At 42.4% G+C, this 12,122-nt stretch overlaps 3 protein-coding genes across 3 annotated transcripts; 1 reads left to right on the forward strand and 2 right to left on the reverse strand.

Annotated features, from left to right (window-relative positions):
* Positions 1-144: 144 nt before the first annotated feature.
* PpBr36_07507 (uncharacterized protein) lies at positions 145-1,725 on the forward strand (the record flags this gene model as incomplete). The annotated part of the gene is made up of 3 exons (XM_029894644.1): positions 145-936; positions 1,047-1,161; positions 1,286-1,725. 3 exons carry the CDS (start codon positions 145-147, stop codon positions 1,723-1,725), a joined length of 1,347 nt encoding a protein of 448 aa, XP_029747803.1.
* Positions 1,726-1,876: 151 nt separating this feature from the next.
* On the reverse strand, positions 1,877-3,147 carry PpBr36_07508 (uncharacterized protein; the record flags this gene model as incomplete). The annotated part of the gene is made up of 2 exons (XM_029894645.1): positions 1,877-2,704; positions 2,833-3,147. The coding sequence occupies 2 exons, from the start codon at positions 3,145-3,147 to the stop codon at positions 1,877-1,879; spliced, it is 1,143 nt and encodes a 380-aa protein (XP_029748583.1).
* A 705-nt stretch (positions 3,148-3,852) lies between these two features.
* On the reverse strand, positions 3,853-4,665 carry PpBr36_07509 (uncharacterized protein; the record flags this gene model as incomplete). The annotated part of the gene is made up of 1 exon (XM_029894646.1): positions 3,853-4,665. One exon carries the CDS (start codon positions 4,663-4,665, stop codon positions 3,853-3,855), a length of 813 nt encoding a protein of 270 aa, XP_029748585.1.
* Between the last annotated feature and the right edge of the window lie 7,457 nt (positions 4,666-12,122).

Consider the following 12,122-nt stretch of genomic DNA (forward strand, 5'->3'; position numbering starts at 1 on the left):
CAATTCTCCAAACCGTGCCAGGGAAACTACGAGGGTGGATGATGTAAAAGTCTCTGGGTAAACAGGAGAACAGCAAAAGGAAAAAAGTAAAGAAAAGAAAAGAAAAGAAGAAAAGCCGCCCAAGGGACCGTGACGGCATTCAACATGGGTTTCCCCACCAAACCAAGACGCCACTGGCTACACTGGCTGTACCTGCTGCTGCAGCTGCTGCAGCTGCTGCCGCTCGTCACATCAGAGCCAATCGACCACGCCTCTACAACGCCAGCAACCAGCCGCAGCAGTACCGCCACGGTGTGTCGCTGGAACCCTGCCGGCCCTCTGCTTCCACGGACGAGCGCATCCTGCCCTCCCGCAGTGGACGACACCACCACCACGACCGCCGCGACGGGGCGAACGTCGACACCATGGACCCAAACACCATTCTGCATCGCCAACGGCGGCTATGACAAGGAAGCCGTCACGTCCCGGCGCTACTGCACCTTCACCTCGGCGACGTTCCGGTCCGGCCGCGGGCTCAGCTTCGTCGGCACGCCCGAGGCAGCAGCAGGGCTGGCCGACGCGCTGCTGTCGGAACCTTGGCACTCGCGCTTCCCGTCGCACGTCGACGTCCTCGCCGACACGAACAGGAGCAGCACGTACGCCGTCGTCCCCGTCCCGGGCAAGGGGCTCGGCGTGGTGGCCACGAGGCGCATCCGGGCCGGCGAGATTCTGGTCGCTGATCACCCGCTGCTGCTGGCCGACGTGGAGGCGGCCGCGGCGGCACGCGGAGGGCTGTTGTTACGGCTCGCCGTCGAGAGCCTTCCGCTGCCCGGGCGGTTCTTTGACCTGGCGAGGAGTTATGGTGCGGGCGATGCTGTTGAGGATGTGCTGAATACTAACACGTTTGCGGTCGGGGTCGGGGACGGAGATTACATGGGCTTGTATCCCGAGATTGCGGTAAGTGGCCCGCCCTGAATCTTGGGATTGCGGGCTGGTGGTTTTTGGGAAAGTAGGAAGCGCTGATGATGGCGTTTTTTTTTTTTTTTTTTTTTTTTTGGTGCGTTCAGAGGATAAACCATGCTTGCAGCCCCAACAGCTTCTCCCGCTTCCACCCGTCCGACTTGACCATGGACGTCGGTGCCATGCGGGACATTATGCCAGGGGAAGAGATCACGATAAGCTGTATGTCTCTTGCCGTTTTCTATCCATCGTCATGATACCCCTGACCGCCAGCCAACAGAGCGCCCACCCCCCTGCTTTCTCGCTACTGCCGAGATTTGACTCGATCCCCAATCTCGTCAAGCAGACATACCCCTCGGCCTCCCTTCCACCCACCGCGCCGCCAAGATCCGCGACTGGGGCTTCGCCTGCACGTGCCGGCTGTGCTCGACGCCCACGGCAAACCGCCTCTCGGACCAGCGCCGCGAGCGGCTGGGCGGCCTGCGCGGGCGCCTGGTGCACGGCCGCGCGGGGATGGCCGTGGCCGAGGTCCACGCGGCCGCCGAGGAGATGATGGAGATCGCCGAGGCGGAGGGCGTCCTCCCCCAGCTGGGCGGGTACTGCGAGGCCGTGGCGCAGGTGCTGCTGGCCAAGGGCGATGGGCACGGCGCGCTGCGGTACCTGAGGTTGAGCCTGGACGCGTGGCTGCTGTACGGCGGCGAGGACCACGCTCATGTGCCCAACGTCAGGAGCAACCTGAGGGATCTGGAGGCCAAGGTTTTAGGAGGAGGAGGTTTAAAGGCGTGAAAACAAATCTAGAGCTAGTCGTAGCTGAAAGCCAGGGAAAGTGTCGGCATTATTCCAATACAAATGGTTGACGCCAAAAAAAAAAAAAAAAAAGTTTGAGAATCCTGAGAGTTTCTTGATTTTGTCTTTGTTCCTAGACCGGAAACAATGATTACAGCTTTTGCTCCCCCAGGCCCCGAGACCTGACCCCGAGCACCGCCTTGCCCACGTTGCTGTCATGAGGCTTCCCAATCTCCTTGGTGATCCAAGACCCGATCTCCGCCATGGCCTCCAGATCCACTCCAGTATCCATGCCCAAGGTCTCGAGGAAGTAGACCATGTCCTCGGTGGCAACGTTGCCTGTCGCCCCGGGGCTGTACGGACAGCCGCCCAGCCCTCCGACGGACGAGTCGAACGTGCGGACGCCGTGCTCGAGCGCAACTGCCGTGTTGACCAGGGCCTGGCCGTACGTGTCGTGAAAGTGCATGGCGACGTCCTCGCTCCGCACGCCGGCGGCCGAGATGCACCTCAGCAGGGCCTGGGTCCGGGGCGCCGTGCCCATGCCCGTCGTGTCGCCGAGCGCAATCTCGTCTGCGCCCATCTCTAGCAGGCTGGTCGCTATCTCGGCGACGCGGTGCGGGTCCACGTCGTGGCCCTCGAACGGGCACCCCAAGACGACCGAGATGTAGGCCCTCACCCGCAGGCCCGCGACCTTGGCGCCTTTGATGACCTCGCCAAACGCCACGAGCGAGCTTGCCACGTCCATGTTGAGGTTCTTGCGCGAGAAGGACTCGGTCGCCGCGGCGAAGACGGCGAGCTCGACGGCGGGCGGGGATGAGGGCTTCGGTTCGGTGCTGTAGGATCCCGGGTGGGCTTCCAGGAGCGAGAGTGCGTTGTTGAGTCCCTTTGTGTTTGGGGCGAGGAAGGCATAGGTCACCGGGTTCGGGGAGGGGATCTCTGTGGTGAGGATATGTTCAAGGATTTCGCTCGAGTTGGCCATCTTTATTTGGACGAGTTATGGGCATTATCAGCTTCAAGATCAGGCCGAGGATGGAGCAAAGGAGCACAAGAAGATTTGCAGTTATGTTCTTTCCCATATAAAAGAAAGAGAGAGAGAGAGAAGCTTACCTGCGGCACCCATTTGGGCGCGACAAAGGACCCGGCCTCAATGGTGGTCAGGCCCGTCTTGGCCAGCCTCTCGATGAGCTCGATTTTTGTAGCGAGTGGTATTGTGGTCTTTTCGTTCTGCAAGCCATCGCGGGGCCCGACCTCGACGATTTTGACGCGGTTATCATATGAAGGTTGCTGTTGTTGTTGTTGTTGCTGCTGCTGCTGTGTGTTTCCTGCCGTGGAGTATAGACGCGGCATGCAAGACCGCTTCAACAAGCCATTAACGGCCACGCGACGAGCGCAGCGGGCTGCAATTGGGGCCAAGGGAGCCATTGTTACGTGTTATGGCACTCTTGCCATTCGGTTGCTGTGTTTCTTCGGGCGGGCTGCCGAGTGTATATAGGGAATTGGGAAAGCAGCAGGTGTTGTTCGATGGAAACCTGGAGAAGACTGTTGACTTTGAGGGGAAATCGTCCGAGAGAGCTACATCCCTGAACCGCGGCCCGCATGACGTTACAACCACGATATTATAGTGCGAAAGCCGCATAGCATCGGTTTCTGGGGTAAGTTTGAGAAATAATGTGGGGCGGAATTGGTTGTCATCTCACGTGCACCCTGAAACGTTACCATCACTGCACATACTCCAACAAAATAGCATTTTCGAGGGTGACGACCTTGAGAACCATATTGCGAGATTTTATAACGCACATTAAAACTTAGGTCAAGTGTGTGGAGAGCTTCAACATAAAGACTCGATTGCTGGGCACCAGACTAACTTTTCGGCCTGGACTTTTCCCTCCTTCACTCCCTCCATCCCCGAACTCTTGCCAAGGCAATGTCAGTGAAGTCTTGCTAGCAGCAGCAAAAATTATCTAAAATCAGCATCTGCTGGGTTCTGTCCGTTCCTTGTTCACCTGTACCCCAAGCCCTCTCACTTTATCCCACCCTAGAATTCCGTCGTGCCTTTAGCGACATTGACCATCCCGATATTACAAGATTTTACAATGGACATTTATGTCTGTTGCTCTCCGCAAGTGCTCAGATGGGCTGTGACGGGTTCCCGGGGCACACTTCGCCCACGCAGCAGTCGATGACACCGCTGGTGCACTCACCATTCGAGTTGGCGCCGTGGTCGCTGGGGAATGTATAAGCTGCGCCCCGACACGGAGCAAAGAACTGCGACGGCCTGATCCCGGCGTTCCTGTTTGGATTTCGACACGAACCGCGGCCGTTGTCGTTCGGGCAGGTGTCCAGGTCCCGCAGCTGCCTGTTGCAACCGGTGACGACGTTGCCGCCGCAGGAGCATGTGATTGGCAGCGAGAAGCCGTCGACGTACGAAACGTCCACGTCGACGAGGGCGCCGCTGCCAAACTGGTCGACGAACGAAGCCTCGATCAGCGACTCGTCGCCCACGACGGCGTTGGAGCCGCTCGCCTCGACCACCGCCACCATGCCGGCCCACTGCGTCGGCACGGCGAACTGGCCGACGCTGAAGACGCCCAGTGTTCCCGGTCCGACGTCGCCGTCCACCGCCGCCGGCGCGTTGGCGTTGCGAGCGTGACTGGTACTGATCGGCGAGTGCCATGCGTTGGTGATGCGGATGGTCAGCGCTGCGGCTACCTTGTCCATGCTCGGGCCAGGGGTGGGTGCTGGGGCGTTGGCCGCGGTGCTGGTGTAGGCGTAAAATTTGGAGGCCCGGTCGAGGGCGCCGTCAATGGCCACGCCGTGCTGGTTGTGGTCGATCATGTCCTCCTGTCCGATGAGTCTGCCGACGGAGTCTTTGGGCGCTTGCGGCAGGGCCTGGGCAATGCCCAGCAGGCCCGTGATGAAGAGTAGGCGATTTGCGAACATTGTTCTGAGTGGGTGTCTCGGTTGGGACTAGACTTTTTGGGTTGGGCTACAAGGACTTGATGCCGCCATGGGTATGCCGAGCATGAGCTGGGGCCTAACGATCTTTCAAGTTGAGGGAGAAGGACTTTGTCTTTAATGGGGCTATAAACATTGATGAAGACTTCTGTCAGGAGCCTTTGACCACCCAGCTCCTTCTTCTTGAATTAAGTTGCGACTGTATGATTTCTAGTCTAAAATAACCCAATCCTTTGCCATGCATTGAGAGCGATAACTGATTTGATATGTTGCTATAACAGGCTCTTTCATCGCTTTTTGGTCATCCTTTTGGATTGAAATAATATAAGTCTCTTACATAGATCTCCTAGCGGGCTTGTCACAGTATTGATGAGAGTGATTCAACACTACTAAGGCGCTCGCTGCTCGAATATCCAGAATAGTCAGGCCGAGACTATATTTCCGTGCCGAGAGTCTATCTTTTGTGGTAACTTTATACGTGAATGGGGACCTGAATTGGTGGTTGAACTCATTCAAAGAACTACAGTTCACATTTGGTGTTTGTCCATAATATCAAATACGAATGACCTAAGTTTCATGAATTAGTGTCGTTAGCGAGAAGTGAACAGCCCTTGTTTTGCACTTCCATAGGGTCATTGAAGCATATGTGGCAATGGTTCTTAGATCAGTGCTTCCATATATAGTCATACAATGAGAAAGCTAATCTTTCCGAGCGACCAGTCTATATTGTCCAATCAAGGTGATTTCTATATTAAAAGAAAGAAAGAAAGAAAGCTCGTCCCAGTTCGTATCAAAAACGTCCACAGAACAAGGCACAGCAACATGCCTAAAGTCATTAGCTTATTCTGCCGTCTCCATCAAATACAGGAATGATATAGTATATATAGAAGCCCGGCCGTGAAGACCCAGACCCTTGGCAAAGTAAGTAACCAAGAACGGCCCGTCAAGTTTCACGCGGACATGTGCGGGTATAGCATTGCAGATCCAGCCGTGTCTATCCAGCCCCAACCCGAGGGCGTGTTGCTGGTAGCGCTGACCAGAAATACAAGGCTAATTAAGTCTCCCGTGCCGGTGTGGAATTGGCGACGGTGTGCGAGGTAGGGCCAGTAATGCCGGTGGTCTGGAAGCATACGAAATAGGGAGTCGGCAGGGAGGCGGAGGGAATGAGGAAAGAAGGAAAGTTTCGATACCGGCGAAAAAAACGAGGGACGAGTTGAGCCCGGTTCAGAAACTCGCTGGAGGGGGTTCAGAAAGTGGATCCTGTAAAAGGACCGGGGGTTCAGAATCCCAAAAGGGATGCACGGGATTCAACAAAATAACAAATTCTAATTGGCTATTTATAAAAAGAATAATTAAAAATAAAAACCCGGAATCGGCGATTTAATATACCGATTAAATGGGGATTAAAAAAAAATTTTCTCCCTTACGCAACGCCCATTTATTGTTTAACTTTTGCTTGGGTATTTAATAAGCAAGGCGCAAAAGTAAATGGTTAATAATGCCGTTATTTCCAAATGGTGAAATCCCACAGGATTTGCATATATAATTGGAAAATTTTCCAATTGAAAATATAAGGTAAACTATACACGATGCATATGCTAAATTTTTTAACCAACCAAAAATGCAAAACTTTTGGGAATTGCTATGGGTTAATAGCCATATAAACGAAATAAATATTGTATGCGCGTTGCATATGCGGTGTTTAATTGCTAATAAATATTAGGAAATTGTTAACCAATTTGGTTTTTATATTACCGGAAATAATAAATATAAAATTACCGTTACAAAAATTTAACATTATATTATTATTCCATATTATCCAAATATTTTAACAACGGGAATTTTACATATTATTCCATGGCAAATATCGTTTATGGAATTAAATGGATTTATTTTTGCCAGCATTTGCAATGTTGAAGTAAAAAAAATTGTCGAACGAGTAAATATATTTATTTTATTAAAATGTTAATATTGCAAATATTATAACTAATTTTTTTTTTTTTTTTAGATTTAATATTGCCTTTATTTCCAAATTCCTAAAGAAATAGGAAATTCGAACGTTAAAAAACTAAATCTTTTTGGGTAAGTTTATATAATAATATTAATATATAAAAACTAATTTTTATATTAGCAACTATTATGTATTCCACTGGAACTTTAAATGCAGCGGAATTCGACATTGTTCCAATTTTCGGCCAAACCTCCGTGGTTTTTGTATTGCTTATAATCGGTTTGAATTATTTCGAGCATAACAAATTTTTAAACATAAAGCATAAATATATCCGGCCCCAACGGTTGAATAAAATATCCGGAATAAAACAAAGGAGTAAGTACGCCGCATATATTTAACGTATGCATTTTATATGCTAAATATATATTAATGTTTTTTTCGGTTTTTTGGAATTTTGGAAACGTAAAGCCAGTTTAAGTCCAACCGGGCAAATGCATTGCAAAAACGCTATAACAGGAGAATGGTCCTGTTCGAATATCTAACCTATTTTTTATCGAGGAGAAAATAATGTACGTCAATTTATTTATTTATTTATTTATTATATATATTAACTTTTTTAGGAGGTGCAATTATTATACCCAAATAAATTATTAGCAGAGTTTTGGTATATTTTACAAATATTTTCACCATCGTTTATTGGGTTAGATACCCAATATTTGCAATTTTTATCAGAAAATGGTAGCCCAGAATAAAATCTTTTACAATGCACTTATATTGGAAATATTTTGTATAAACGCAAAATTTGTGGTAAATATCCCTTATAATATTAAATATATATTTATAATACTAATTTTTTCGTTAGGATTCCGCCATTCCAACGGTACTGGTAAAATAGAACGATGCAAATGCGAAATAAATTTTGATATTTATATTCCAGTAAACCATTTACGGAATCCTTGGATATTTATATTTGCCCGTGGATCGCATACGCATCACCCAATTTTTCCAAATCGAATGCCAATGCAAATTAAAAAAAATATTTTAACAGCACTTAAAACGCAAAAAATATTATCTTTAAAATTACGTTAGTATTTTATTTTTTTTTATTTATTTATTTATTTTTATTTTCATTTATTTATTAATTTGGCTATATAGGAATATTTGCTATAAGCATTGCGTTTCAAACGCTTAAGCAAAAATGGGGCAACGAAAATGCTTTACGTGGATTTGAAGGACATTTAAACTGTTTTAGTCGAATTGCATTTATAATTAAAGCGCTTCGAATTATTAAAAGTCCAAAAGGAACTGGGTATTTAAATATATATACACAATCTTTATACATTGCATTTATATTAATAATACATATTATATTAGGTGTATATGCGGAATTCCGAAACCAATAACAAAAACCACCCGAATAACGTTTTATTTGGGATATTATCCAATTAATACAAGGAAGATTTGCTATTATATGCATTACACGTGCAATGTTTAAACATTTTAGTCGATAATAATATTTAAAAATGGATTTATCCTGGAAAATGGTTGCAGGATTTATTAATTTTTTTTTTTTAAAGGGATGGGAAGGTCCAGCAAATCGTACGTATTTATAATGCATATATTTTTTTATATTATATATGGAATATATTAATTTTATTTTATTAGGTCGACCTAACGGACGAAAACAAACATATTTTTACAGTTTTATAAACCCACAAACTTAAAAAAATTAGAAGCTTTTTTTTATAGGTTGTTTTTCAATTTATTAACAAATTTCTGGCCAAATTGCTAAATGGGGGCATATTTCTGGAAGTGAATTTGGAAATTGGTTAACAATAATAGCTGATACAAATTAAATACAAGCATTGGGTAAGCAATATAATTATATTATTTTTAATATTTAAATATTAACTAATAAAATACAATTTAGGATTTGGTTTATACTTTAATTCCTTTAATCCAAACAAAATATTAGAAAAGCATTTCCAATGCATTTACATTGTTTATGCAATTTATATAATCCGGAATTTTAAAACGAAATTCCTTTTATGTAAAGCGCGGACACAGTTTGAAAAATTAATTAATTTACCAACGGAAACCGAATATAAAACGTATATGCAATATATAATCGATGTATATCCAAAAATTAAGGTTTGGTTTAAATAAAAGGAAATCCCTTGGTTAAAAGCTGCAATTTTTGCACGCTGTTTAAATATTAACCAATTTTGGCGTTAAACAGCGCCTAAACATACCAATATCGCCGAAATAGGGTATGCAAAAGATAATTCGTCAATTGGGCGAAAATTACCGCTTTTAACCGCTATAAAAAGGTATATATATATATATTTAAAAATATTTGGGAAAAATAATATTAATATTTTTATATTTATTTTTTTTAGGTTGGAACGCAAATGCTTTGCTTAAGCCGAAAAAGACGAAATAACGTTTAAACATGGTATTCCTATTGCATGGGATAACCGATTAAATATTGCTAAATTTGCCCGCAATTTTTAACGCAAAAAAAGAAAATATAATATATTTTCTATTGGGCAATACGCACATGCAATTTTACGAAATTAAATTTATAATATTCCTATACCGCAATTGCAACGTATAAACAATGAAATAAATATATTAAAACCGGTGCCAGATCCAAAACCGTAACTGTAACGCATAAATAATGAAACAGATATATAAGAGCCGGTGCCAGATCCAGAGCCGCAACTGCAACGTATAAATAATGAAACAAATATATTAAAGCCGGTGCCAGATTCAGAGCCGCAACTGCAACGCATAAATAATGAAGCAGATATATTAGAGCCGGTGACAGATCCAGAGCCGCAACTGCAACGCATAAACAATGAAGCAGATATATTAGAGCCGGTGCCAGATCCAAAACCGCAACTGCAACGCATAAACAATGAAGCAGATATATTAGAGCCGGTGCCAGATCCAGAGCCGCAATTGCAACGCATAAATAATGAAGCAGATATATTAGAGCCGGTGCTAGACCCAAAACCGCAATTGCAACGTATAAACAAAGGAATATTAAATATAACGTTTCAATTATTAACAGGTAAACGTTCATTTACTACGTTTGCAAATGACGATATTACAATAATATTTGCAATAATATTGCAACAACGACGTGATATTTAACCATTAAATACGCATATGAAATTGCAAAAAAAAATCGAAAAACTTCAGGAGGAACGTTTATTAAAAAAAAAACTGTTGGAAATTAAACGGTTAAAAAAAAAATGTGAAATATTGCAAAAGGAAATTGATTCGGAATAATAACCAAAATATTTATTATATGCACCGCGTAAACAACGGATGTGCATTAAATCGAACGATTATTTTCCAACACCTTTTTTTTTGACGGACGATTTGTATTTTTAATTTTCAAATTTAATAAACCATTAACTTTGCAAAAGCTCGGTTTTAATTTTTATATTAGGTTTAGTGATTATCGTTTATTATTAGCCCCATATTTAAGCGTTTCAAATTTAAAATACGAAATTAAACGTGGTTGGAAAAATCCATATTATTTCCACATGCATTGCATTATTTCGGTTAAAACTCCAATTTTTTTTTTTTTTTTTTTTACTTTTTTTCGTTCATTTCCTTTTTTTTTTTATATAAAGCCTATGCAATAGGCGAATGATCCATATGCATTGCTTAAAGAAATTGCTTTTTTTTTCAATTTACCAACCCATTTTTAACAACGATTGCAATTTTTTTTTTCCAAATTTTATTTCCGTATATTTATCGTACATGGAATTAAATATAATTTTTTTCCCGCCGGCAATATGAGCAAAAACGATTGGGCACCATCTGAAAATCAACTGGTATATATTTATATAAATTTAATAATGGTTTAAAAATATTTATACTAATATTAATTTAGGATTTAGATGATTTTATTTTTCCAGACGTTGAAAATGCATTATTTACCTCCAAATACGGTTACCATATTGGAGGTATTGCGAACCCGAATTGGGATTGGGTTCCATTAAGTAAAATAACCCCTTTTGCAAAATATATATATTATATTTATATTTATATTTAATATATTTATAAAACAAAAAAACCCCAATTGGAATGCTGGGAAATTCGATAAAAGTAAGTATAAATATAATATTACTTTTGGTCTTTTATGCGGTTTATACGCCCAGCATGTGCACGATAATATATTAATATTTTTTATAATACCACCCAACCCACCGTTACATTTATCCAGCGTAATTCCAAAAATGTAAGTAATTATTTTAATTTATATTTATAAATATATTATGCTAATTTATTATAAATGTATGGCGTTTTTAAACGGTAAAAGCGGTAAAATATGTGGTGCGTCGTACGCACAATTTACAGACTTTCGCCGGCATTCACGTTGCGAACACCTAGGGTTTTGTAAGTGTATTGCATATACATTCCATTACCGTAATATATTATATTCGCCGTTTATTTGCTAATCTTTTGTAGGGGCATTAGGAAGTTTTAGAAACCCGAGTTTAACCGAAAAAGAATTTGGATTTAAGTAAGTATTTATATATATATATATATATATATATATATATTATTATTATTATTATTATTATTATTAACGTTTATTAATTTAGCGCGTTAAAAAAATTCGTTCTCGACCAACATTGGAAACAAAGTAAATTTGCGAAAAAGCCGGTGTAAATGTTTTTTTTTTTTAAATTTTTTTTATATTTTTTTATTAATAATTTTTAGGCATATATATCCTTTGGATATTATTGCATAAGCAGCAGAACGAATCGTTTTAACCCATAAATCGTTCCGTATTAAATATGGTTCGCATTTCCAACGCCAATTATCTGTAAATATATTATTATTATTTTTTATTTAATTATTTATTAATTTTTATTTAGGGATCCGTTTCCAATATAAACCGGAAACGTAATGCAGATTTATCGTATGTAAAAACATCCGATACGCGGCCGCGTACCCGTATTAAATTTATAACAATTGCAATTAAAAATACTGCACATGCGTTACATCGACATCAAATTCCTGCAACTAATAATATATTTATACCAGGTAAACGTAATGCAATTGCGCGGTAATTACCCGTTTTTAAACGGCCAATTACCCGGAAAAACAATATTTTAATACCGCTTAAAATAAATGATAGTGACGATAAAACCGCAAATTAACCAACCGTTCGCAAATACGATATATTTACAACGCCCGAACAAAAACAAAAAACAGAAAAAAAAAAGGAAAAAAAGGAGGAGGAAAAGGAGGAGGAAAAGGAGGAGGAAAAGGAGGAGGAAAAGGAGGAGGAAAAGGAGGAGGAAAAGGGAATTGTAAAGAAAAACGTTGCAAATTTATTGCAAATACCAGAAAAAGAATTAGCAATTCGGCCCAATACGCGTGAAAAACTAATATTTTATCCTCGTAAAAGCGGTATATATGCAATACGCAAACGGCCACCTTAAAGGGGATATAATCCCTAATT

The sequence above is a fragment of the Pyricularia pennisetigena genome, chromosome 1, assembly GCF_004337985.1.
Source record: "Pyricularia pennisetigena strain Br36 chromosome 1, whole genome shotgun sequence".
Taxonomy (NCBI): Eukaryota; Fungi; Ascomycota; class Sordariomycetes; order Magnaporthales; family Pyriculariaceae; genus Pyricularia; species Pyricularia pennisetigena.